General features: G+C 33.6%; 2 protein-coding genes and 1 long non-coding RNA gene across 3 annotated transcripts; 1 reads left to right on the top strand and 2 right to left on the bottom strand.

Annotated features, from left to right (window-relative positions):
* The first annotated feature begins 7261 nt into the window (after window positions 1–7261).
* Window positions 7262–9011, top strand: LOC107896306 (protein JINGUBANG). Its single transcript, XM_016821451.2, has one exon. The coding sequence runs from the start codon at window positions 7427–7429 to the stop codon at window positions 8642–8644; it is 1218 nt and encodes a 405-aa protein (XP_016676940.2). The 5' UTR covers window positions 7262–7426; the 3' UTR covers window positions 8645–9011.
* A 2037-nt stretch (window positions 9012–11048) lies between these two features.
* LOC107895404 (uncharacterized) lies at window positions 11049–12198 on the bottom strand. Its single transcript, XM_016820692.1, has 2 exons — window positions 12064–12198; window positions 11049–11951 (listed from the first exon to the last, which is right to left on the bottom strand). The coding sequence occupies exons 1-2, from the start codon at window positions 12196–12198 to the stop codon at window positions 11049–11051; spliced, it is 1038 nt and encodes a 345-aa protein (XP_016676181.1).
* A 6034-nt stretch (window positions 12199–18232) lies between these two features.
* On the bottom strand, window positions 18233–19609 carry LOC107896307 (uncharacterized). The gene is made up of 2 exons (XR_001683681.2): window positions 19009–19609; window positions 18233–18482 (listed from the first exon to the last, which is right to left on the bottom strand). It is a non-coding gene; the product is annotated as an uncharacterized lncRNA (long non-coding RNA).
* Between the last annotated feature and the right edge of the window lie 8086 nt (window positions 19610–27695).

Here is a 27695-nt window from a genome sequence, read left to right as displayed (position 1 = left end):
ACCCTGATGCATGTTTTAGGCCTCGAAGGCCAGTATAAGGGACGGTATGCATGTGTTTGAAAAGTTTTAATTTTGAGCGAAATTTAGTAGCCCGGTCTGGTAAGTTTAAGTCCGGTAACGCCTCGAACCCTATCCCGACGTTGGATACGGGTGAGGGGTGTTACACTTGAATTTGCCCAGCCTACTATTTCAACCCTTTTTTTACCATCGGGAACAAAGTAATCCATGCTACGTTAGCAGCACCTCTATCCAATCGTTCTTGTATATTTGTCTTCGGTAAATTACCTTTCTCCTAAGTGAACCAATTTCTAGAAAAACCCACGTCATTTAGTTGACATTCCTCCAAAGTTTTCGAACCAATTTCATCATTCTTTCATCTATAAGCAGCCATCATTTTTTCTCAAATCCATAATAATTTCATTAAAGTCTCCGCAAACCAACCAAGGGATATCCATGTCAGAAATCAAACTTTTCAAAACAGCCCATGAATTGATCCTATCTTGTGCGTATGAGGATCCATAAAATCCTGTAAATCTCCAATTGGTTCCTGATTCTTTATCTTCAATCACCACATCAATATGTCTTTTAGAAAAATTTTAGAGTGTAATATTAACATCATTCCTCCAAGCTAAACACAACCCGCCTCTCGTACCATCTGAATCAACTTCAATACCATTCACAAAACCACAACTTCTACGTACGTGTTCCATCTGTTTTTTACAAAGCTTTGTCTCCATAAAGAAGACAATTTGGGGATGATGTGACTTCAGAATATGCTGAAGTCTAAGAATTGTTCGTGGGCTCCCTAAACCACGAACATTCCAGCTTATAATTTTCATTATGCCCGGTCAGCTTGCCTTGTGGCAGCCACCAATTATACAAGATTAAAATCAATCGTTCTTTGACTCCTTGCCATTACATTATCACTTTCCTCCTTTCCTGTCGAATCTTTCATCTCCTACTGATTACGCTTTTTCCCCTTCTCCCCTATTAAAATACCATCTTCTAAATCATGCTCCATGGCAGTTGGCATCTGATCCAGTCAATTTTTCTCCCTCCTTTCATCAAGAGATGACGTTCCCCATTCTATTTTAAATCCCAAATGTGGATCAATAAATTGCCCACTTCTTTCTTTATTTGTCCCCTCCTATGATCTACATCCCAAAATCCTATTATCCTGCCAGTTGCCTTCCCTTTTTCCTGCACATTCTTCTCGTAGCCATATGCTATTCATTGATGCAGCTCTTTGAGATTGTGCTCTTAATGATAAATCCCACCCCATTTCAGCAATTTCCACCCCTAGCATCATTTTTGCCTCACAAAAAGAGTCGCTATGCCCCAAACGTCCACAATAGAAACAGAAAAGTGATAAACGTTCATACTTAAATTTGACATACGAACATCTCCCAAATACATAACCTGTTTCTTTCTTTTCAAAGGGCGCCGAATATCAATCTGTACTCTTATTCTCATGTAATTGCGATTTTCTTTCCCCAAATTTGATCCATCATATTCTAAAAAAACCCTTATAAAATTTCCCAGTTGTGTTGCTACATTTTCAGAAAATAACCCAATTGGGACATCGTGAATTTGTACCAGAAATGAGTAAGAATTAATGGTACTCCTAATGGATCATCCCCCCTTTTTAATTTGTAAAGCACCAATAAATGATTATTAAAAGTCCATAATGAACCCTTCAAAACCCTTTCCATGTCCATATTATGAAAGAACTGAAAAAGATACCTTTTTTCTCCCAGATCTTGAATTTGAACCCCACGAACAGCATGCCACAGGTTTGCCATAATACTTTTCATGGATGGAAAATGGATTATACTGGCTGTTAGGAAGCAACCTACAAGTTGAAACTCCCCCACTTCTCTTTCTGTGCTCGGATTTACCTGGATCTGCAAAATTTCTTCTTCTTCTTCATTAAGTGTCAATTAGGCTAATTCGGCTTCCATGATTGCAGGTTTGATGGCCAGAAAACAATACCAATTCTCTCCAAATCGTAGGAGCTAAAGAGCTTAAGGTGTCAAATGCAAACTGATAAACAAAAATGAACAAAAACTAGACAAAAACAAAAAGACCTAATAACTCATGCCAGAGGCGGTAGGCAATATCATGCTAGGGTAGCAGACCTTTTTTTTAAGGCATTAAATTTATGCATCATAGTAGTCAATGTATTTTAATTTAATAATTTTTAGTTAATATAATTTTTTATATTTAAAATTTTTATCTTATAATTATTAAATCAATTAATTAAAATTACAAGACTTTTTTTGTGAGTATAAGTAAAAATAATAAATTAACATAACATTGCACATGTTGATAATAAAATTTTAAAAATAATATAATATAACTTAAATTAATATTTAAAAAATTCTGAACTTACTAGGTATATTTAATGTTTTCATTTTTGGTTGATGGGACAATTTTTGGCATAAATCCTTCATTCTTTGTGCTTTTCTGTAAGATATTCATGTATAACATGTATAATTATTTACACCTCATTCATGTAACTTAACATGATGTTCATGCACCAACCATTATAGTGGAGGAATATATTAATTTTGAAGATATTATTTGTCTATACACATTTACTACAATAATTAAACATAAAATAAAATAGGTTTAATGACAAATTTGGTCACTAACGTTTATATGTTTTGTCAAAATAGCATTAATTATATTTTTTGAGCCTTTTTTGGCCATCAACCTTTGTTCTTTTTTTCAAATTGCTTTTTCTAATAGACTTGATGAAAGTATCCTTAAATAAGTTAACAAGATGATGTAAAATTTCATACGTGAAATATTTTTAATGAGATATAAGTTATTACTTAAATAACCCAATAAAATAATTACACGTGGAAAATAATAAAATAAATAAATAATTAATGAAGTTAAAAAAATAACTCTTAATTTAAAGAAAATAAACGTAATTATCTAAAAAAAGTTTTAAAATGAATACACACATTCAGTAATTTTGGTTTAATTTATTAATTATTTTTTTGAAAGCTCACAATAAATAAAGGTATGCATTCATTTTGAAACCTTTTTTAGATAATTACATTTATTTTCTTTAAATTAAGAGATATTTTTTAAAATTTCATGTATGGTTTATTTATTTTATTATTTTTCATATGTAATTTATCTTATTGGGTTACCTAAGTAATAAATTACACCTCCTTAAAAATATTCCACATCATCCACACTAAATTTTTTTAACAGTACTTTTATCAAATCTGTTAGAAAAAACAGTTTGAAAAAGGAAAACAAAGGTTAATGGCAAAAAAAAGCTTAAAAATACAATTAGGCCATTTTGACAAAATATGTAAATGCTAGTGGCCAAATTTGTTAGTAAACCAATAAAATATAGTAAATACAAATATAAACTTAAAATTAGAAAAATAAGTAAAAACATTTGTAAAAAATAAAACTTCTTCAAAATAAGCAAAAAATTATCTTTTCTTTTACGAAAGAAATCATATCAATGATTAAAATTTATCAATTAAAATTAATTTATTGCTAATTTATATATTAAAAAAATGAAAAATAATAACACTACCAAATGTAAAATTATATGTATGGTTAGAATGAAAGAAAGCAGATGAAATGATGTGTATTTTTGAAGGTCAGGTGATGTATTAGATATTTACCATCTTTGAATTTGTTTTGAAGCGGAAGCTTGTAAATATGTTAGTGATTATTTATAGTTACCCTTGCTATCTTGATTTGGAAATAAAAAACAAAACCCTGATTTGACCATGAAAATGTAACCCCTTGTCCCTTTAACCGCGTGTCAATACAGGTGTTGATGTTGGAGTTTAAGTCGGGACTAAGTATGATATTAATATAATTTATATTTGTTTAAGTTTGATTCAGTTTAAAATATGAACTTAAAATTTTGTTCAAATCCGTTCATCTTTATAAAAAACAAACTTAAACCCATTTTAGGCCCTCCATATTATTTTTAATTTTTTAAAAATATTTATATTATTTTTTTAATATTTAATAATTTTATATATTTTTATATAGTCAACGTAACATTATTTTAATGTTTACATTAGAGTAGTATTATATATTTAGTATAAATTTATTTTTAGGGAAAAATCTCAAAAGTATAAGTGAACTTTGATTTAATGTGCAATTATATACATGAACTTTAATTTGGTGCAATTATACATGTGAAATTCTAATTGTAGTTCAAATATATACTTGAAACTTTAATTTTGATTTAATTGTGCATATTTTAAAAAAATAAAAGCGTCAATTTATTTTTATTATGGATAAATTTAATTATTTATTATGGAATATATGAACATAAAATGATGTTATATCAATAATTATGTTAATAATTTACAAGAATTTGATCAAATCAAAATTTTATATATAAAATTACGCAAAATCAATGTTCATATATACGATTGTACATTAAATCATAGTTCATGTATAGTTTTGATATTTATCCCTTTTTTTAATAGGTTCTAAATTATATAATATATAGAACTAACATAATATAAAGTATTATAAACTTAAAAACGAGCCGGGTTCAGCTTTGAATGTTCAAGTCTGAACTTAACCTATATTTTAAATAGACCTAAATTTTTTGTCCAAGTTCATTTTTTAAATTTAATATTTTTATCCAAACATTTTTAAATTTCGGACAAACCCTCGTACCTAAATAGATAGCGTAAACAGGTTTACCTATCAAACAGTCCTTACAATACAATGTTTTGCTGTGTAGATGGTTTCAAGAGTTTACATTAATTTTGTGCTTTTATTCTTTCTGTCCAATTCAAGGATCCTTTTAATGGCGTTTTCCCTCTAAAATTCAGCTCATCGGCTCTCATTCTATTGCCTATTCTAAATGGGTTTACCAAATAATATAAATCTATCTATTTGGACTTAAACTCCGTTTGTTTTACTAAAAATAACTTTCGGAAAATAATTTTTAAAAAATGATTTGCTTTTTTAAAAAAAATTAATATTTTTTGGTGTTTTGATGAATTTGTATAAAATATTTTCTGTTGTTTGGTAGATTTCTTAAAAATATTTCATAAAAGTTATTTTCAATTAAACAAACATACATTTGAGATTTTCTTATTTTTATTGTTTAATTGAATTTATTTTTATCTATAATTTTATATTTTACATTGTTTTTGCATATATTAAAAATATTATATTAAATTCAGATTCATTACAACGTCATTTTTTAATTACATGACTACTAAGTGAGTATTTTTAATTTAAAAATGTGACATCAACAAAATTGACAAAAAAATTAACGATATCAACAATTAGACTTGATTTTCAAATTTGAAAAGTAAATGGACTAAATTCTTGAAAATAAAAGTATAAAGACTAAATTACAAATCTGTGAAGTGTACATAGACTTATGACATATTTTAACCTTTATAGTACAAAATATTTATTATTAATATATTTATAATTGCAATAAATATTTATTATTAAAATATTAATATTGAATATTTCTAATAATATGTGAATAATATTATTTAAATTTATTATTTTAAAATTTATTATTAAAGTAAAATTGAAATATTAAATAATTTATTAAAAAATAAATTATATTTATTATATTAATAATTTATTATATGAATAAATATAAATAATTAGATATTTATGTTTAATAATATTGAAAAATATAATATTTTAAATATTTTTAAAAATAAAAATAAAAATTATTATTAATACAATAATATTAAACTTGATTTAAGTTAATTTTTATATAAAAATAAAATTACCTATAGATGAACTTTTTTCCTGAAAATGACTTATGCTTTTTAAAAGGATAAGTCATTTTATAGGAAAAAAAGGGCTTATTTTACCGTTGACCAAACTATTTTATGTGAAACAAATACAAGAAAATGCAGAAAATATTTTCCGTAAAATCTTTTACATGTAAACACACGGACCCTTAGTTAAAGTCGATTGATCCGTAATGTAAACTAATTGAACCAGAATAAAAATTAATCGAGCTAGCGATTGAACCAAATTCTATAATTTTTTAATAATTTATTTAATGAAAACTAAACAACCGATTTAAATGTTGACAAGGATGTTAATAACACATCCCATGCACATTTGTGTTTGATGGTTTGATTATGTCTAAACCTCATCATCATTTTGCTATCGATTTGGACATTTCTTTCTTCTTTTATAGGAAAAACATTACAAAAGTTTGCATTTTTATGAATTAGGAAGTAAACAAAACATGTTACTGGGATGTTAAAATAAAAGAGGGTGGTTTATTGATATGGGCTTAAACTCTTTAAAGTAGGTCCAAGTAATAAAATAATGTATCATTGAAACTCTCATTAATAAACATGTGTGGGAGCGTTAGTAAATGTTTGGGCCAAGGCAGCTCCAAACACATCATTAATAAATAACACCCTCGCTTCTGCTGCATCACTTGCTATGAAATTTGTTTTGACTTATTATACTAGTCTGAACTTTGCTAAACAAATTGTTTTTGTCATCCAAAATACTTTTGAGCAATATTTTACATATTTACTTAATATTTTACATTACATTTTTAATATAATTTTTTTAAAAAACAATTAAATGGAGAAAAGACTGCAAAGCTTTTTAAATAGAAATACCTCACTAAAAATTAGAAAGTAAAATGCTTGAGGGATGATTTATAATTTAGTGAGCTAAAGAAAGAGAAATATCAATATTTTTAAATATTTTTCTCTCACAGATTCTTTATAAATTATATACAAATTCAAATATTTTTCACATATATGTATATATTTATTTTCTAGCAAAGACATTTTCTTTTCAAAATGAGCATTTCTCAATCACACCAATGCTAAACTAAGCGTTGATTAGATGGGAATGTTGGAATTCCACTAACTTGAGTGGAATTTGCCCACTCCCTCTGTTTTTATTGTTACTTCCTACTTTTGCACAAACAACAAACTATCTAAATTCTCTCTATTTCTTTTTAAATCCCCCCCAAAAAAAAAATTAAAGTACAAACTTCACTGACGTTTTGACTTTTTTTCTCTTAGCTCTCGGAATTTAAGAGGAAATGTAGCATGGAAACAAAGAAAGAAGATGAAAATTCCCAGAAAATGAGACATTTCCAGAAGCGGAAACCTTAAATCCCAAACTATAATTTGGTCAACCAGACAACATGAGAAGAAAAGGCCAAAGTGCCTCACAGATCGATACTTCATTCACAATAATGAATAAAAAAAGCTCCTCCTCTAGTGGACCCCTTCTCACACCTACTTTTTCATGAGCAAGCTTTATATTTGTCAAAGTAGCCGTTACACCTCACCCTCTATTTCATTTATTCACAACCTCTTTCTCTCTCTCTCTCTCTCTAACAAGAAATCCGTGCCTTTGTTTTTGATCTCTTTCCTCTGTTTCAATCTTTCTCAAAAGGGTTCAGGAAATGGTTCTCACTACAATGGCTGCTCCCATGCAAGAACCTGTCTTGTCAACTCCCTTATTATCATCATCTGCCACAAGAAGTAGTGGAAGCATTAGCAGTACTACAAGCAGTGAAGCTGATGATAGCCCGCTTTCATCTCAACGATTTGTGGTTCAAGATGTCACCAAATATGAACTTCCCTGCAAACCATTACCTGGGTTTCAATCATATAAATCACTGGCAATGCTGTCCGGGCATATTGGCTCAGTTTCTTGCTTGGCCTTATGTGGGGAATTCATCTTAACTGCATCACAAGGCAAGGATATTATTGTGTGGCAACAGCCTGACTTGAGGCAGTTCACAAAGTTTGGCCAAGGTGATGGCTCGGTGAAGGCGCTTGTCACCGTTAGCAACAAGGTTTTCACTGCACATCAAGATAGTAGGATCAGAGTTTGGAAGGTGTCAAGAAGCTCAGAGAATGTGTTCAAGCTTGTTGACACACTTCCTACTACAAAGGACTATTTGGGGAAGTTCATGAAGCAAAGCAATTATGTCCACACTCGGCGGCATCATAAGCGTTTATGGATTGAACATGCGGATAGCATTTCTTGCTTGGCAGTCTATAATGGCTTGATTTATTCTGGTTCATGGGACAAGACCCTTAAGGTGTGGAGGATATCTGATTTGAAGTGTATGGAGTCAATAAAAGCACATGATGATGCTATCAATAGCTTGGTAGCTTGTAAGGGAATAGTCTACTCAGCATCAGCGGATGGTAAGATTAAGGCTTGGGGACAACAAGGGAAGACCTCTCATTCATTGCTGGGGATTATGGAGGGTCACAATGATATTTCATTGAATTCAGTTGTTGTTTCTGAGGATGGGAAGTGGGTGTATGGAGGAGGATCGGATGGATCTGTAATGGGTTGGGAAAGGAATGGTGATTGTGTTAGTTGGAAAATGGTAAGTGAGACAAAAGCACACCACATGGCTGTTTTGTGTATGTGCATGATGGGAGAGTTTTTATGCAGTGGCTCAGCTGATAAAACCATTGGTATTTGGAAACGAGAGGCTTATGGTAAACTTTGTAAAGTTGGGGTCATAAATGGGCATGAAGGACCAGTCAAGTGTCTGCAGGCATCCCCCTGTAATGTTGGTACTGGCTTCTTGCTCTACAGTGGAGGCCTCGACAAATCTATAAGGGTCTGGTGGGTGCCTAAAGTCCAGGACACCTCTTAAGCAGCAAGCACACAACCAACACACACCAGAAATCTATTGTCTTGTAATGTTGCTGTGAGTAGTGAAGCACTGCTTCTTTCTTTTATTTGTTTGTGGTGCTTTAAAAGTCAATTTGGTTTAGTTCTGATTAAAGCTGTGAACATAGGGAAACAAAAGAGAAGTTGTAGAAGTTTATTTTGGGGTTCAAGTTACAGTGTGCAGTTTACTTAGGATGAAATTCTTCTTAGTGCTGTGTGATCAATTTTTCTTTTTCTTTTTGGTATTGTAAAGTGATTTGAAAGAAAGTTCAAGCAATACACTTTTTTTCTTTTTTTTTTAATTTCATGTGCATGATTGAGAATATAGCAGGTTTCTGTTGTTTGATTTAGAACCATGATTTATTGTTGGAATCATGTGTTTGCTAATCAAAGACAAACAAATCAGTTAAGAATAACAGAGACTATTGGGAGTACTATTCCTTCTCAATTATAATTAAAATTTGAGTGACTGAATCAATGGCTGCAGAACATCTGAACATGGCATTGTTACCATTGAATATGACAAACTTCAAGAATAATTAGGAAAATATACATAGATTATAGGTATAAAAACCCCCTTAAAATCTCACTAACTCTTAAAGATAAGAAAGGAATCTTTGCCTTAATTATATTGTGTAATTTGTTGTGCTCCAACTTGACAAAATAAAATATTCCTCTGCTTTTGTTGGATTAGTAGACAAATTTGTCCTTTACTTGGGACTAATCAAATTGAAAAGCATTCATTTGGCCTACAATTAAGTATTGATTAAAGGCTTGAGATATTTTCCCTCTAAACCAGAAAAATAAAAGCAAAAAGCATAAAAGACTCAATATTGTAAGGGAAGAGTTGTTAATGTCACTATAAAGCAACCAATCAAGATTGTTGAACCAGCAAGCTGCGAACCGACAATCGCTCTACTTGTTTATTCTTATCCTGGTAGCCTAATGGTGATCCTCTCTGTATAGGACCACATAAAGAACACCTTAAATATATCCATAGATTCATGAAAAAGTAAGATGTCTTCTAAAGCAACAAAGTAAAAAGATGCTAGGCTGCCTAACCCAACAGTATTTTAAGAACTTCATTTGTATATAATTTGTTTACAAGGATTTGGTATGCTATTTGTAGGTGCTAACAAGTCCGGACCCTGAGATTATGCAAAGGGATTGCGGATGTTGGAATTTGAATACGAATTCTACTAGATACTATTTGACTGCATGATTCAACTGGACTAAGTTCTATGTTCAAATTCTAATCTTTCTTGATTGGACCACCTTTTTTCTTTGAGCCAAAAGAAAAGGACCACCCTTTGCTTTTGTGTTTTGTGTATTACTTGGGAATGTATTTCTTTGAATTATTATATAGTAAAGCAGAAATTTAGAAGCAACGGTAAGAAAACTTTGAAGGGATGCAGCCAACCCCCAACCATGTATGTGGTCTTTCAGAGTTGTCTAGTTTGAGGGACCGCTACACCAAAATGTTGAAGCAAATAATTGGTTAAGTTCTTTCAAAAAGAAACATTTTAGAATTTGATTAAATTATGCTCACCGAATTTGAAAATTAATTTTCTGAAACCTTATGAGAAATAGTGTCAGATTAATAGGTCAAATGAATGTCTAACAGGTTAAATCTTTAAAAGAAAGGCGGATGAAAGTTTTGGCATATTATACCAGTTTTCAACATCTTGTCAAGAACAGTATCATCTCACGGCTTTTTACTGAAGTTTTTATTCATCAAAAAGAAGTAGAAAGCCAGGGACAATGTTCAAATGTGGCAAGTAAAGTAAACAAATACAAATAAACAAACATGAACCAGATATATGAAAAATCAACACCTTAGTGCAGCAGATTTTGAAGCATATATGCCCAACCTTCATCTATTCGGAAGTCTTTTTTAGTCTCGTTCTTGATCATGAATGATAAATCTATGTCCTATATCGACGCGAGGAACTTGCGCTATCTTGAACCGCTCTAGACCTTTATTTCTTGTGCAGTGTTGCTCTAGCAGAGGACATTGAGAAATATGCACCACCAAAAGTGAGGGAGGTAGACCATCTTTTAGTAGAGATGTGAGCTTTGGGTAGTCTGAAATTATCAAGCTGGCCAGAGAGTTGAGGTGTCTGAAGCCCCTGGAGATACGTATCTCAAGTTTGGAAAATTTTCAATCATAAGTTGAGTTAGAGAAGAAGGCAGCTTCATTCCTATCTCCTCCTGCGGAAAGGACTCAACATCTTGACATCGACAAACAGTGAGTTCTTCTAGAGAAGAGAGCTTGTGCACTCCCCATTTGAATACCGGCTTACATATATTTGTACCTCTGAGCTTAAGTGACGTGAGATTAGGGGGTAAACCCTCTTCTGGGAAGGATATGATGTTGGGATAACCAGCTATAAACAAGCGCCGCAGAGATGCAAGCTTGTGGAAGCAGTTAGGCAGAGCCTCAAGTTTTTCAAAGTAGCTGATGAAGCAATATCAGGTTGGCAAACAGGGAAACCTCCTTCAGGAAAGGAAAGAAAAGTCCGGAGACTACCTACGTAAAATATTTTCAGGTTACTGAGGTTGTAAAGGCACTCAGGTAGTGATTTAAGATTTGCACAATCGAATATCGAAATGTATTCAAGAGATGAATCCTTCTGAAATCTTTTAGCTACTGACTTCAACTTTGGACAAATAGAAATATCAAGGTGCTTAAGAGCAGATGGTAACTTTCCTAGCATGTCACAGTTTCCAGTGTTGTGCAAAGTGAAATGGTGAGGTATTGAAGGTAACTCCCCTCTAGCAAACAAGCATGTAAGCAACAGGCATGACTTAATGGTTAACTCCTCAAGAACACCTGTGTTTCTGATGTTATCATTAACATTCTCTTCCTCATCCAGAGCACACTGTAACTCAAAACAGTCTTTGATTTCTAGTATTTTAAGACTTGAAGGCAAGTTGGACTCTCTCATTAAAACACGTCCATGGTACCTGGTAAAGTATAGCTCTCTAAGATTGTACAGGCTGGAGAAGGCTTTTTGAAACTTCTGTAATGAAAGATGAAAAGTCAAACATTCCACAGTGAAGGGGATATCAAGTTGTGCCGTCTCCTTTGCTTCCACCTCTTCCCCCAAGGAAATGAGTGGCAAACCATTTGTAATTTCTAAATAACGAACAAAACTGAGGCTCCCTAATGACAGCAGATCCTTACAAACATGGATCTCCAAATTTCTTACCTCTGTCAACCCTTGCATGAAGCCCTCCGTTAGACATGTCAACTTAAAATGTTTGAAAGTTCCACCCGGTCTAGCTTGCTGAAGTCAATTGTACTGGTTTGCACCAATTCTTTGCAGCCACAGATCATTAACCATTAAGCATTGGCAGGCTAAGTATTGATACTACTAACTGTTGACAGCGATAAAGTACCAGTTTGTCTAAAGATGGTAGGTAGCTGGGTAATTTTCCAGCTAACTCGGGGCAGGATGTTATATTAAGCTTGCATAGGCGATGAAACATTGCATTAACATCCAAAGGAAACTCCCAATCCTTCAACTCTCGCATATCTTAAAATTCTAAAGTCTCAAGTGCTGGAAAAGGTTCTAAGACAGCATCCTTGAAAAACTCGAGGTCGAGACTCTTGACAGCATACAAGCTTCTGATACACAAGTCTTTGAGTGATGGCAATTGCCCAAGTGGAGGCAGAGTTATGCACCTCTGACAATTGTCTAAATCCAGATGCACCATGTGAGAGAATGAAGACTCTCCAAGCCATGTTGGAAATTTTGTGCCGCCATAATATGCAATTGTCAGTTTTCTCAACTTGGTACAAGGTTGTAGCTTTTCTAGTACAACATATTCAAAGCTTTCAAATCATGACTCATCGAATTTTGAGCTGCAGTTCAGTGCCAAGTTCTTAGACATTTTTTCTCGTCTAAGACCTGTGACTAGATCCTACGCTAAGGTCCATAACAACTTGTTATCAGAGTCAACTGTCATAGGTGATGAAAAGACTTTGATAGCCAAGTTGGAAGCTTTCATGGAGCAAATGACTACAAGGTAACAAGCATTAGAGGAGAAGGTGGCGATGTTATCTCTTTCGGTCCAAAAGACAACAAAAGGGGATACAGAGAAAAATAGTGAGGAACGGGGCATCAATGAAGGCAAAAAATGGAATTTAGACTCGCAATAAGATGGGTACATGGTGCCACGATACTCTAAGATGGAATTTCTCACTTATGATGGTGTTAAGGATCCTTTAGGGTGACAAAAAAGATGAAAAAGTTTTTTTGGCAGTCAACGAACTAACTAAGAAGACAAAGTAGGCTTAGCTTCATTCCATCTCTTAGGAGACGTACAATTATGGTTTGATCAAATGGAAGAAGAGGAGACAAATCTTGATTGGGGGCGCTTCAAAAAGTATTGTCATGTAATGTTTGGGCCACCTATGCGTAATAACCCATTAAGGGAACTTGCCAACTTGAGACAAATTGGGACTGTAGAGGAATATCAACGCCAATTTCAATCACTATTTGCTAGAATTGCTGATCTTGAACCTCGACAACAAGTATACCTCTTTACTGCCAGGTTAGTAGAGGAACTTAGAATTGATAAGGTTTTATTAAGAGTTTTAGTTTACTTATTTTCTCTATTATATTAGGTTTTTATTTCCTTCATAAACTCTAAGTTAATAATTTTATTAGGACTCTCTCCTTTATTATTAACCGTCTATAAAAAGTTGCCAATATGAAATAAAGAGATAATCAATTATACTATAAAAAAGAAATGTTATTTTGAATGGGGTTTAGTCAAGGACAAATCTGCCTCTTTGAGTAACCATAGATCGAAGCAAGAATCTTACTCGTCTAAACCTGTGACTAGATTCTACACAAAGGCGCATAACACATTCATATCTTTTAGCTCAGCATTTGATGCTTCTTGAGAATCAACCACCCTTTCCAACCTGTTAATGTTGAAAGATTGTTGGAACAACTTTAATTCTTTTAAATCTCTTATCCCTGACCCAACGTTGTTTTCTACTACAAACTGAGGCAACATATGAAGAGTTTTTAGTTCCTTCATTCCCACTGTCATCTTTTCTAATGAGTTCACATTAGTGATATCCAGATATTGGAGGTTGGTTAGATTGTACATATTTGCAGGCCACTTCTTAAGATAGAAGCAAATTTTCAGAATTAATGCCTGTAAATTGCACTTATTGGTTGTTAATTCAGGCAAATTTCTAATTTTAGTAAATGAAAGGTTAAGATGCCTTAAAAGTTTCAGATCTCTAATTGATTCAGGAAGAAATCTAATGTAGTATCCACTGAGATATAACACCCTTAGGCATCTTAACTTAGAAAGCAGATCAAGAGCTTTAGTAGTTAGGTAGTACTCACCAAGACATGGAGCCTCTGTAATGGAAGATAAGTCCTTAAACTTCCAACATTGTATAGTTGTTCAATTCTTTCTTGATTGTCATACTTGCCATGAAAATAAGACAAGTGGCGAGCATTACTAGATTCCTTGGAATGCTTGCCATTGCACTACAATGTAAAACACAAATCTTCTGCAGCCCATTGCGCTAGAACAGTGATTAGATCATTCATAAAAAATCTTGATTTATCCTCAGTTGATTGTTGAAACAGTGACTTGCAACATAGCTCTCGAAAGTACTCGTGACCGAGATCCTTGCTTTATTAGTTCTCTTTTCCCTGCTCAATCAAACCTTCGACCATCCATAACAAGATCAGCTCTATCTTTTCAAATTCATACTTCTTCAATATAGAATAGGAGGCAAAGCACAGTTTTAAATGTGAAGGCAGATAATGGTAGCTCAATCTCAACACCGGGACGATATCAGCATCTTCCTCATCATGTAAACTCCATAGGTTTCCATTTAGTATATTCTCCCATTCATCTCTTTCTTCAAAATTCAGAAGGCCACCAATAACCATAGTTTCCAATGGTGAGCCTTACATTTCTTAATAACGTTTTAGTGAACCCGTCCAAATTTTGACTAGTGTCAAAATCTGTGTTTGGAAGTGCATAATCTACAAACAAAGACCAAAAATCATCATCTATTAGAGGATTCAGCTTCAAATATTTAGGGGCTCCCATTATCACACCAACATTTCAGTCTCGTGTAATCACAATGGCCTTATTTCCTGGTGCTCCAAACATAAATGCAAACTTCAGGCCTTTCCAATGATCAACAATATTTATTGCTTTGGGCATTTCCAAGAACAAGAAAAAATCTTTTTTGAGAGAACTCTTTTCTTAAAGTAAGTTGAGCATTGAGCTGATATTCCTTGAAATACCACTTTCGCATGTTCAATAGAGTTTCATTAGCTACATCAAGGTCATCATATGATTGATCAACCCAGACTTTTGGATCAAAACCTTTGCATGCCCCATCATTGTAAATAAGGTGAGTAAATGTTGTCTTGCCGACCCCATCCATCCCAACAATCGGTATTATAGAAAAATCGTCATCACTTGATCCGTCCCTTGTCATCAATTCAAGTATCTTCTTTTTATTTGTATCTTTACCATAAACACAAAGCTCTGTTGGGAAACATGAGTTTAATGGCTTTTTTTTTTCCTTAGAAGACATTCTTCCAAAAAGCTACTTTTCTAATTTGAGTTTAATACTGCGATTTGAGATGTATTGTAATTGAGTAGTGATGGAATCTATCCTGGACCCAGTACTAACATCAAATTAAACAACTATTGCATTCAAACAAGTGAAATGACTAGGGACTTGATCATGTACCATATTAGAGATAGCTTGACGTTGTGCCATCAGCTTGCACCTTAGATATTCAGTGGAAAATTCATCCACTGTATCTTCCATATCATAAAGCAAATATCTGAGATCAGACACCAAGTTTTTGACTGTTGCATCGGTTAGCTACTTTTGCTCTGCATCTTTTAGCACATCTTGAATGGTTAACAACATTTGTTGGGGTTTTGATAGCAGCAAAAGAAGAGAACAAGATATTGAGCAAAGCAGGAAGAAACAGAGAACAATTTACTTGCTCACAAACATACAACAAGGAGGCATTCAATAATTTACTTGCTCACAAATGTGCAGCAAACTCATTCAATATGATAACAGTACGTTTATAGTCAAAATACATCTCTAAATATTCAACTAACCCCACCAATCAGTATTGAGACTATTAAAACATTGCTTGTACACATGGGATAAGCTGACTTATCAACTCAATCATCACCTAAACCCATCAAAACATCAACAACTAAGTTCATTTTCAACCAAACTAAATTGCATTACAACTAAAACAAAAAATATATTACTGCAGCATGCAGAATTGCTACAACATGCATACAAGCTGTATGCACTCAACAAAATCATCATAGCAACATGCATTTTAACAAAAGCATAATAGTAGCATGGTTGGCCATTTTCCAACAACATTTTCCTCCACTTGTTCAGCTTTTCTTGGATGCCTCAATGGAATCTAAAGTCCATCAACTCACTAGATGCCAAACTGTTAAGCAGAAACTGAAGCAACCCTGTGAGAAAGGGTTCTCTTGCAACCATGTTTTCCTTGGATTAAATGAGATGAAAATGAAACTGCCATGCTATGATGCCTCTTTGAGAAGAAATGAGCTGGGGAGGTATAATAAAAATGAGAAGATTTATTTTTTTCTTCTTCTTGTTATTAGCTGGTTGAAGTTGGTGAAAGTCAAATTAATATATTGTAATCACAGGGTGCATTAAACAAAAGGAAAATGGCATCATCATCAACATATTAAACTCAACAAGTGTAACATAGTTTTGGGTGATCGAGACATCATCAATTTTTTTTGAAGTAAACATAAACATAGGTTTGAGGTGAATCAACTAAAATAACATGGATGCAAGAGGCAGTTTGATGAGTCACTAAACTAACTAAAATCATGACAAAGGCAAACGCACCTATCGAATAGTAGTTTAGCTATGGTGAGTTGGGAATATTATATCCATGAGGACTAAAAGTACTGGTAATTACTATATTTTATTATCTAGCCGATAAATTGAAGGAATTGTTTTTAATCTAAAATTAACTAAACTAATTACTAAGAACGTGACTGTAACGACCCAAATTTTAAGGTAATTGGAAAAGTGAGTTTTTGGATCTTCGATTCTGAAAATTAGATTCGTAAATATTTATTAGAAATATTTACGAAGTTAAGTGAGAGGTTAATTAGATGTGTTTAGCATGTGAAAATAGCTTAAAAATGGTCAAAAATCATGTTTTCCCACGGTCGTGTGTGCAAGTCAGATCTGCCCACGGCCTAGTCCCACAGCCATGGGAACCCCACGGGCTGGCCACACGGCCATGTCCCAGGCCACACAGGCGTGTGCCCCTATCTTCAAGGAAAATTTTCCAAAGTTGCCAGTTTAGTCCCGAACCACTTCTAAAACATGTATTGGGCCCCATAGGCCCATATTAGGGACTTTACGATGAAATTTGAAAAGAATTGATCTGAAATGCAAAATTTATGACTCAATTTTGTATAAATGTTACTGTATAAGTTTGGTAATGCCTCGTAACCCTATTCCGATGACGGATACGGGTTAGGGGTGTTACAGTGTTAGAGAGCAAATTGGGAAAATATTTGAAGAAAACCAATGAGATAGACAATACCCAGGAGAGAATCCACCTAGACTTCACTTATTATTCTGAATCTGAATTAAACGATTTATTTACTTGTGCCTTAATCAGTAGAAATCCCTAAATTATGCTAATATCTCTTTCGAGAGTAAGAACAACAGACTCTAGGTTGATTAATTGAAATCTCTTTCTAATTAAAACTTCTATTGTCGCATTAACTCGATCTATGGATTCCCCTATTAGATTTGACTTTAATCTGGTAAATTTAAGTCGTCCTATTTCTAGGATTGTATGCAACTCCACTCAATTATGCTAGATCTACTCTTAAATAAGAACTTTTGCTCCACTGAAATAAGCACATCACACCTGAATTAATATCCTGAAAGTATTAAAGCAAGAAATAAACATACATAATTGAGAACAAGAATCAAGTATTTATCATGTAATTCAAAAAATTAAATAATAAGATCCATCATAGGTTTCATCTTCCCTAGGTATTTAGGGAATTTAGTCCATAATCTGGGATGGAAACATTTCAAAATTAGAATAACAACAAGACATAAGAAACCTAATAAAACTTCAAAGGAAGTTTGAACGGAGATATTTAATCTTGAAGAAAATTTGCTTCTGACTTGATTCCGACAGTGTTTTTCGAGTAATTTCTTCGCTCTACTCTGTGTGTCTCTTTTAGTCCTTTTCTAATATGTATTTATAAACTTTAGAATGCTCAAAAACCCTAAAAATTGGGTTTTTTCGAGTAAAAGAGAAGTAGGGTTCGAAATCGACATGGGCTAGCACATGGGCGTGTGGCCAGCCCGTGTGGAAGTACCCAGGCCGTGTGGTTCTTGAAAATAACTCTTTTTGTCCGATTTTGGCCTGTTTTTCTCTCCTTTCACTTCCCTATGCTCACTTAAGTATAGAAACATAAATTTAAAGAATTAGGAGTGTAGTAGGCCAAATTTGCCCGGCCCAAATAAACCAAAAAAAAACATAAACATTGAATATAAATATTAACAGTCCAAAGTCCAAATGATTACAATAGTCCACAGGCCAATAACCAATCAAAGCCCAATTACAAGACCAAAACTTAAATCATATAACAGTCTATTAACAGGCTTTGACCCAAATTAAAACACTAATACCTAGACCCAATAACTAATGCGCCACAACCAAGAAACAGCCCCATACCTCCACTACCCGTACGCATGCCAACAAACTCTGTACCTGCAAGAAGGAAACAAAAACAGCAGCCAATGAAAACAAGTATATTGTATTTTTTCGGTTTATTTCCTTTTTCGGCTATAAAAGCTCAGCTTTTAATCTTTGTAAAAGGAGGGGGAAGAAGAGGACAGCAAGGAAATTTGTATTTTTTGATTTTCTTTTCTTCTCTCGGCTATAAAACTGAGGATAGTCAAATGTAAAGAGAAGGCCCACGGTATCTGTACACACGCACAAAGAATAGAGAAAAAGCAATTTAAGATTAGCAAAGGTGATTTCAAGCCTTCTTTTGTCCTCTCTTATGATTTCTTTTTTTTAGTTTATTTTTTTCATTTGGTTCGGATTTTTTTTAGTATGTGAGTCAATCCCAATGAAAGCCCGAATACTTCAGAAATACTGAGGTAAAGGCGAGGGAACAAATAGTGTTGAATCTTTGCTCTATGAACCTATCTTTGTTTTTTAAAAAAAATAATGTGAAATTTGAACTTTTTTTAAAAAAAAATAATAAAAAAGGAGGGAAGAAAATACTTACCAAATTTCTCTAGGCATGGTCGAACGCCTTCAACGAGGAAGATGGGTACTGTCTGCATGCTGTTGATCACCAAAACAATGGTGGTTCGGCTGCTAGCAAAAGAAACCCTAGAAATTTGCTTCCAAGGCTGTGATTTTCGGCTTAAAAATGGGGCTGCGTTTGAGATGGAAAATGGGGAAAGAAAGGTTTTAAATAACCTTTTAACAAAGTAGTGATGTTTACATAAATAAAGGCCCGCGTGTCAGCTCATTTGGCGGGCCCAATCTGCACATTATCACTCAAAAGTGGGGAATTTTCTTGGCGGGTCCTTTCCCTTGCGCACAACATTCAATTTGCGCCCAATTTGCCTACCTTATGTTTTAAAATTTGGCCTTCTAATTTGTGTTGTTTCATTTTGATCCGCGGTTCGTTGCAGCATTGTGTGGGCGCGAGATATTTACAATTCCAGTCCCCGCATATTTGTGCGCATAACACATTGACTCTATTTTGCAATTATTTATTTGTAAATTGTTTCTCCTGTTTTAACTTTATTTCAATTAAGTCTTATCCTCATTATTTTATTTACTGCACATAAAATTTCTTTTACATGCTAGAGTATTGATTGTGATATTTTGTTGCTTTGGGTAATTGAATTTCGTTTAAAAAAAAAACATTATAATGATCCTTTTATTTATTCTATTATTTTAATAATTGGTATGTATAATTTGTAATAAAATTTATTTTAGTTTATGTATACTTTGAATTTTATCTTATGTTATAATTTCTTTTGAATCTATTAACTTATTTTAATGTATATATTCTTTTTGTTATTTAAAGGGAAATCCACCTACTTTCTGTGTTGTTTAAATTATTATTAAGTACATACTTGGTTCTTTGACCTATACACATTATTAAAGCCATGCTTTTATACATATAGTTTTTTTTAAAAAGAAAAATATATATTTTATATAATTGTGTTTTTTAAATTTTATTATATATATAATTTATAATAAAATTAAGTTAATCTTGTTTTAATTAAACAATATTTTGACATATAATTATTTCTAACATTTCTTCACATGTATATAATCCATATTAAATTATTTTTACTATGGTACATGTTATTATTTTCATATAACTTTATGTAAATATTTTTCTATGTATGTATCCTCTTTCAAAGTTATTTATATGTATAATATATTTCTTTTAAGAACCCTATTTTAAATCGTATAATTTATTTATTGTATACACTCTCATATTATCCTTATGTATTATATTTTTTTTATATATGTTGTTACTTATATAACTTATATATTAACCTCGTTTCTTTCATACCTTATTAATTTCATTTTTTTAAAATAATTATACCTAATTTTACTTGTATATACATGTCTCATAAATTTATTTTGTATATTATTTTCATTCCTTCGTATTTAATACATTACTTAAGTTATCATGTGAATTATCAATTTTTAAATGAGTTGGTGTTTTAAATGTTTCCTATATAATTTGATTTGAACTTTGTATTTTATAATAACTATTTCAATAAACATGTATTCTAAGTTTTTATGCAAATTTGTCAACTTATATACGTATTACATGATTACTAATTCATCATTATGTTGAAAATGTCTTATGTTGGTTTCTAATTCCATTTTGTTTCATATATATATATATATATATATATATCTTTTTGTTTTGTGCATCATATTATTTTGTGGCATGTTATTGTGTGTATTGTTTTGGTTGTGTTGAATTGTTACATTATTTTTTTCGTCATTGTATTACGATATCAATTATTTCCTATGCATGATTGTAATCGGATTATATTTTTTGGTTAATTGTATTTAATTTTTAGTTCGCTAATTGATTGTATCTTATGCGTGCACATTATCCTCTATCATCATTTTCCATTTGGTTTATGAAATGTGGTTTTATAAAATTCAAATCTTTATGATCAATTTTGTCCTATTTCAAAACGCATTAAGACGCTTTAAGCTAGTTTTATGATTATTCATTCAAAAATTCTTCAAAACGAAGACGAGATTCGATGTTTGGCAATTCACGGAATCGTGCCCTAACGTGTTGGGTTGCAATTTCGCGTTTGCTCAAAATAATCGAATAGCACTTTGAAATTTCACTCACGTCTTTTAAAATTCTTCAAAACGAAGACAAGATTCGATACTTAGCAATTCGCGGAATCGTGCCCTAACGTGTTGGGTTGCAATTTCGCGTTTGCTTAAAGTAATCGAGTATCCTTTCAAAACTTCATTCATATCTTCTAAAAATTATTTAAAACGAAGGCAACATTCGGCATTTGACAATTCGAGAATCATGCCCTATCGTGCTGGGTTGTGATTTCTCGTTTGTTCAATGATTGAATATTCTTTTATATTCTCACTCATGTTTATAAAAAATACTTAAAAACGAAAACGATGTTCAACGTTTGGCAATTTGAGAATCGTGCCCTATCGTGCTGGGTTGCGCTTTTTCATTGGTTCAAAACAATTGAAGATCCCTTCGGAATTTCACACGTATTTTATAAGGAAAAGCAACGGTTAATGTTTGGAAATTCGAGGAATCGTACCTTACTGTACTGGGCTTCGATTTTTCGTTGGACTAAATAGTTGAGCATCCTTTTGTAATTCTCGAATTATAAACTTCCGGACATCGAAACAAGAAGATTTTGGCAACCAACTCGGGTTACTCAAACGTTATATAAAAAAAACCACATTTCAAAAACTTTTTAATTTTAGACATAAGGACAGTATTTAATCGATTTGGTACCAATTTTGGGCGTAGTGAGGGTGCTAACCCTTCCTCATACGTAACCGACTCCCGAGCCCATTTTCTCACACTTTCGTAGACCATAATCGGTGTTTTAGTAAACCGAAAATGTTTGATTAAAATAACCAAATTCTTAGGTGACCCGATCACACCAAAACAAAAGGATCGGTGGCGACTCCATGCATTTGTTTTTTCAAAGTCGATTCCCCTTTTTTATTAAATTTAAAATTTTTTAAATCGAAGGATGGTTTCGACAAGGAGCATCAAATTCACTAATTCACATAATAAAGCATCCAAAAACATGCCAAGCATGGGATTAAAACATGTTACTTTTATGGTTTATCAAATATCCTCACACTTAAGCTTTTGCTTGTCCTCAATAAAAATCCTCAACTTACAATTAAAATTAAACTTTCTCAACTCATAATTCTCATCAATAATGTTTTGTCATAATTCACAAATAATCATACATTAATAGTTCAACTAAAAGAGCACTAAAGAATGAAATAATCCAAGTCGAAAATTTTTAAAGCATTAAAATGTAGGTATTTCTCTTTATCTAAGTAATTACCTTTAATTCAAAATCGACAAGAATTGACATCCTTACTAAAGATTCACTCAAATCACTCAAAGTGTTTCAGGTTAAAAAATTAAGCACTCAAAAGTCAAATATGAAAATTTATTACCATAGCTTGCATGAAAATCAAATCTCCATCACTATAAAATGAGATGATACACAAATCAAAAAATCTTTAAGAGTTTGTAATGGGGCTTAGGTTAAAGGTGTGGAGAAAGGCTGAAAAATAGAGTTAGAATTGAGATTGAATTGATAAATTACCAAACTATAAAAAAAATGCTAAATTACAAATAATTACATCAATCAAAACTATTCAAGAATAACAAAAGCTTCTTCTCAAAATATGAATTTAACTATTCAAGCTCAATTAACAAAAAACTAAATAACTATATATGTATTTTTTTCTTTTTCTTCTTCTTTTTATTTGTTTTTTGAAGATTTATTTTCATATGTAAATAAGAAGAAATAATCCAGCAACTTAATTAAAAGGCTTAATCAGGCAATTAACCAAAACAAATCTCGATAAAAATGAATCAATAAAATGGGCAAAAATTCTCAATGAACAAAAAATGAGTTATGGGTTATCATTAATGGGTAAATCAAGAAACGGTGTGTTAGGCTTAAAGGGGCTCACTAAGGGTTAATTATGAAGGTAGTCTTTTTATGGGATAAGTGGGTTAAAATCTAAGTGCCTTTATCATCTCAGTATATCAAATCAAAGGTGTGGTCTCGACACGCATAATCGAAGCAAGTTCTAGAATAACAAATCAATATTGACATACACATAACCAATAATAAAATGAGTAAGAAAAGTGTATGCTCTAAAGGCTCAAAATCTCACAAAAAATTATGGTTTTTGATATCAATCTTGAAAATCTCAAACTTCAAGGTAATGCCTCAATTCAGGGAAACAACTTAAAATTTTTAATTCTGAAAATAGACTTATCATGCTTGGTTCTCTCATGTCTTAAAGTTTAAACAATCAATGCACAAATATTTATGAATTTAATCTAAAACATATCAATGATAATCACAAATCGATAAGAATTCATTCTAATAGTAATATGAGAAAATTACTTAAATACAAGATATAATTCAGGGATTTTCTAATAATCATATAAATAACCTCCCCACACTTAAGATGTACATTGTCCTCAATGTACAAACAAAAATAATCATAGTAGAAACAGAATATCATAAGAAAGGGAGAGAATTGAAACTACTTTAAATATTGGATGTAATCCCCAGAATAGTGAAAAGCAGAATTGTAGATAAATCTTAAATGTAGTGCATGATTCTGAGCAAACTATTAAGAAAATAAACACAAGTAGTGAAGGAGATTAAGGGATTATACTCGATTAGAAACAACTAGAAAAAAAATAGTTTAAAATATAAAAGCAAAAGAAGTCTAAGAAAATAACAATAAACATAAAAATAGAAATAAAACTAAAACTAAAAAAAATAAAAATAAATGAACTCAATGGTCCTCATCATCAGACACATCGGTGTCGTGAGTCATCGACGCTGAGGAGATATGGAAATGTTGACAGATCCTCTAAAATGTCGTGTCAAGACTCTCAAACCTTTGGGTGCAGTACTGCTCGAAGCGAGTGAGCCGCTTAGAGATTTCCTCTGAAGTAGGAGCAGTAGGAATAGGGCGGTGACTCGAAGGTGGATGCTATGGTGGGTCCTTGTGATGGAGAGGAACATCATCGGTGAAGTCCTCGGGTTCAGTCTGAGTGTTAGAATGAAACAATTAATACTAAGGGGGATCTACTCCACGACGCTGCTTGATCATCCTCACGTGTATCATGCTCGAGATTCCCTGTGGGGATATCTGGCTGACAAGTGTGAGTGTGGAGGATTGCTTTGGTGTGTCTAAGAGACCGAAGTGTTGAGCGAGGTGAGTCACATAAGGGCCTAAACAGATGGGGCCCTTCCTATAGCGATCAATCTAATGGCGAAAGGCTAGAGCGATGAGGTATGCCAAGTCAAAGATATGCTCGGTGGCCATGATCCATAGGAAATAGGCATCATGAGTACTAACGACTCTAGTGCTCTCCCTCCTACCAGTCAGAGTGTGAGCTAAAAGTTCATGAAGGTACAATAAAGTTGGGGGGAGAGAAGTCACCTTCGAGCGGCTCACGTCATATGGTGTTTGACTTACTGTAAGCTCAGTCCAACAACGAGATGGAGCATAATCGATGTGTCGATGTAGACATAGGAAGTTCTCGCATTCCTCGGTGTAAAGGCCCATAGCAGCGCCGAACTTGGGAACACTCATCTGACTCACCAAACCACTAAGTCGAAAAGTGATGGTGCCTGGCTCGTCATGAGTCGTCACGACCTGCTGTAGAAGAAATGCCGTGCAGAACTCCAAAGTAAGCTCCATATAGGTGGGCTTGATGATTGAGATGATCTGTCCCACGGAGTTGTGGTAATGAAGGTGCGGACCTACTCCAATGCGGCCCAATCGATACAGCGGCCTACACCGAGTGGGCGTACCCAAAGGAGCTGATATAAATCCTCCTAAAGGCCCGCTGAAAATCGTAGATAAGGGTGGCAGGCCTCGGCAGAAGCGCTCGAGGAGGAGGTCCCACCATAGGTCTTCCTCTTTTTCGAAACAAAGACGGCTTTGTTTTACCGCGTTTGTTCGTCATCGTGTACCTAACAAATAAAAGAGTTCAGTAATAAATAAATAATCACCGAATATGCAAAAAAAGCTGAGATTGCAAAATCCAAATAGTCTTAAATAGTAAATTACTCCTAAACAATGTGTCCGAATATCCAATCATGCAAAAACATAAGTGAAGCCATCATGAATCAAAGTGATGAAAATAAGGAATGAAATTACGAATTCTCAACCAAAAGACAAATTTGAATATTCTAAAAGTAGAAATACATAAATAAATAAGCAATTGTAATGCTAAGAACAAATAACAAATAACAATAAAAATAGTGGAAAATCAATTCAACTAAAGAATAGCAATAGCTCTTATAATAGTCTAAAGCAATAACAAGCTGAATTAGAAAAGAAGAATTTATTAATAATAATGATAATAAACAAGAAGGAAAATAATATAACAAAATAATAGAAAATGAACAAATAACTTATAAAAATACTAATAATAAAGAAATAAAATAATATAACTAATAATAACTATAATAGATAAGAATTAAATAAATAATTAATTAAATAAAGAAAAGGGAAGGGCAAAAGGGGAAACCAACTGAACAACGGACGGTGACTGGAGGTGTGGGGGCTGGTGTTGAAGGTAATTATGGTTGAAGGCCGAAGAGATGGTAAGGGTCTGATGCACGTATGTAGGGTGGTTTGAAAGGGAGGAAAAGGGAGGGGAAGAAAGGAGCTTAGTGGGGCGTGCGGCTGGGTGGTTGGCTATTGGAGTGGTGCGGTTCGACAGGGGTAAAGGAAATGGGAAAGGAAGGGGGTCGGGATTGATGGGGTGAGTGAGATATAAGGGAAAAGGGAGGGCAATTGGGGAAGGGAGAAGGAAAGGGATGAATGGGCCAAGGGAGGGAGGGACGAAAGGGCCAAGGGAGGGGCGACGGTTGACGCGATGAGGGAAATGAGTGGGGAGATCCAAAAAGGGGGCGCGAACATGGAAAGGGTGAAGAAGAGGTGGTCGTCGGAATGGCAAGAGAAGGGCTAACAATGGCTAGGGTAGGGTAGTTGGGAGGAAGAAGAAAAAAATGGAAAAATAAAATTTATGGTTTACGTTAAAGGGGTGACACGTTCATGTTTAGGCTAGTGTTAGGCCACACGACCGTGTCACAGGCCCATGTGGCTCTGTTTAGCCTGTGTACTATAAAATTTTTAACCCAATATTCACACAGCCTCAGACACGCTCGTGTGTCCAGGCCGTGTGGCACACATTGTCGTGTTGCACGGCCGTGTGCAATCTCTTTCGCTTCTCCCACGCCCATGTGACCTCCCAGACGCCTGTGTGGCTCAGTCGTATCTCGCACATGGCTGTATGCCTCGCTCGTGTAACTTTCTAACTTGTTTTAAAAAAGAAAATTTTAGCTCTAGGTTTCACATGGCCTAGGATATGCCTGTGTGTCCAGGCCGTGTGGTTTACACGGTCGTATCACACGTCCGTGTGGACAGTTTTAGGCCGTGTCTATGTTGATTTTTGGAAAAATTAAGTCCCAAGCTCCACACAGCCAATGACACGCCCGTGTTACCAAGCTGTTGATGTGATGTGCATGATAAGTTTTATATTTATGATTGATCGTACTTGAAAACTCATTATTATCACGATGAAGACAAGCACACCTATCGAACAATAGTATAGTTTATAGCAAGAACGGAATGTCGAACCCACAGGAACTAAAAGTACTAGTATTAACTTTCTTTTTATTATCTAGCCTAAAAATAAGATGATGTGGTTTATCTAAACTAATTAACTAAACTAAGAATGCACAAGAAGTAAATTGGGGAAAACTTTTGGGAAAACTGATTGATTTAGACAATACCCAAGGGAAATTCCACCTAGACTTCACTTGTTACTTGACTCTGAATTAGACAATTTATTCACTTGATTTGATCCGTAAAAATCCCTAATTTATATTATTATCTCTCTCGAGACTAACAACGTCTAACCGTAGGTTGATTAATTGAAATCTCTTTCTAATTAAAACCTCTAGTGTTGCATTAACTCGATCTATGGATTCCCTTATTAGGTTTGACCCTAATCCGGCAGATTTATGTCGCCTTATGTCTAGGGGTGCGATCAACTCCGCTTAATTATGCTAGATCTACTCTTAGACAGGGACTTTTGCTCCTCTGAATAAGCACATCAATACTTGAATCAATATCCTGGAATATTAAAGCAAGAATTAAGAACACATAATTAAGAACAAATCAAGTATTTATCATATAATTCAGAAAATAATAACAAGAGTCGTCTTAGGTTTCATCCCCCTTAAGTATTTAGGGGATTTAGTTCATATGTGTAAAAGAAAACATCTCAGAAGAATAATAACAAAACATTAAGAAAACCCAAAAAACCCCTGAAGGAAATTGAAGGGAGATCTTTAGTCTTGAAGGAGAATCCGGCTTCTAAGATGGATCAATCGGCTTTCTTTGAGTAATTCCTTGCCTCCTACTCCGTGTGTCTTTTCTAGGTACCTCTTGGGGTGTTTATAGAAAGCTTCAAAACCCTCAAGAGTGGCATTTTCCGAATAAGACTAGACTTGGGCTCGACAAGGACACACTCGTGTGACACGCCCCTGTGAGGTGGCTTAGGCCGTGTTGCAATCTGTTAAATAGACACGGGCATGTGAACTACTCGTGTGAGGAAGTCTAGGTCGTGTTGATTTC

This window comes from Gossypium hirsutum, chromosome A05, assembly GCF_007990345.1.
Source record: "Gossypium hirsutum isolate 1008001.06 chromosome A05, Gossypium_hirsutum_v2.1, whole genome shotgun sequence".
NCBI lineage: Eukaryota > Viridiplantae > Streptophyta > Magnoliopsida > Malvales > Malvaceae > Gossypium > Gossypium hirsutum.
The sequence above is the reverse complement of the archived record's forward strand: the minus strand, read 5'-3'. Positions and strand labels throughout refer to the sequence as shown.

Bases quoted from the DNA above. Each gene is read 5' to 3' on its own strand.
- LOC107896306 (XM_016821451.2), top strand. From the start codon at position 7,427: ATGGTTCTCACTACAATGGCTGCTCCCATGCAAGAACCTGTCTTGTCA.
- LOC107895404 (XM_016820692.1), bottom strand. From the start codon at position 12,198: ATGCGAGAGTTGAAGGATTGGGAGTTTCCTTTGGATGTTAATGCAATG. The intron at 11,952-12,063 runs GTACTTTATCGC...AATTGACTTCAG, and splicing joins TACCATCTTTAGACAAACTG to CAAGCTAGACCGGGTGGAAC.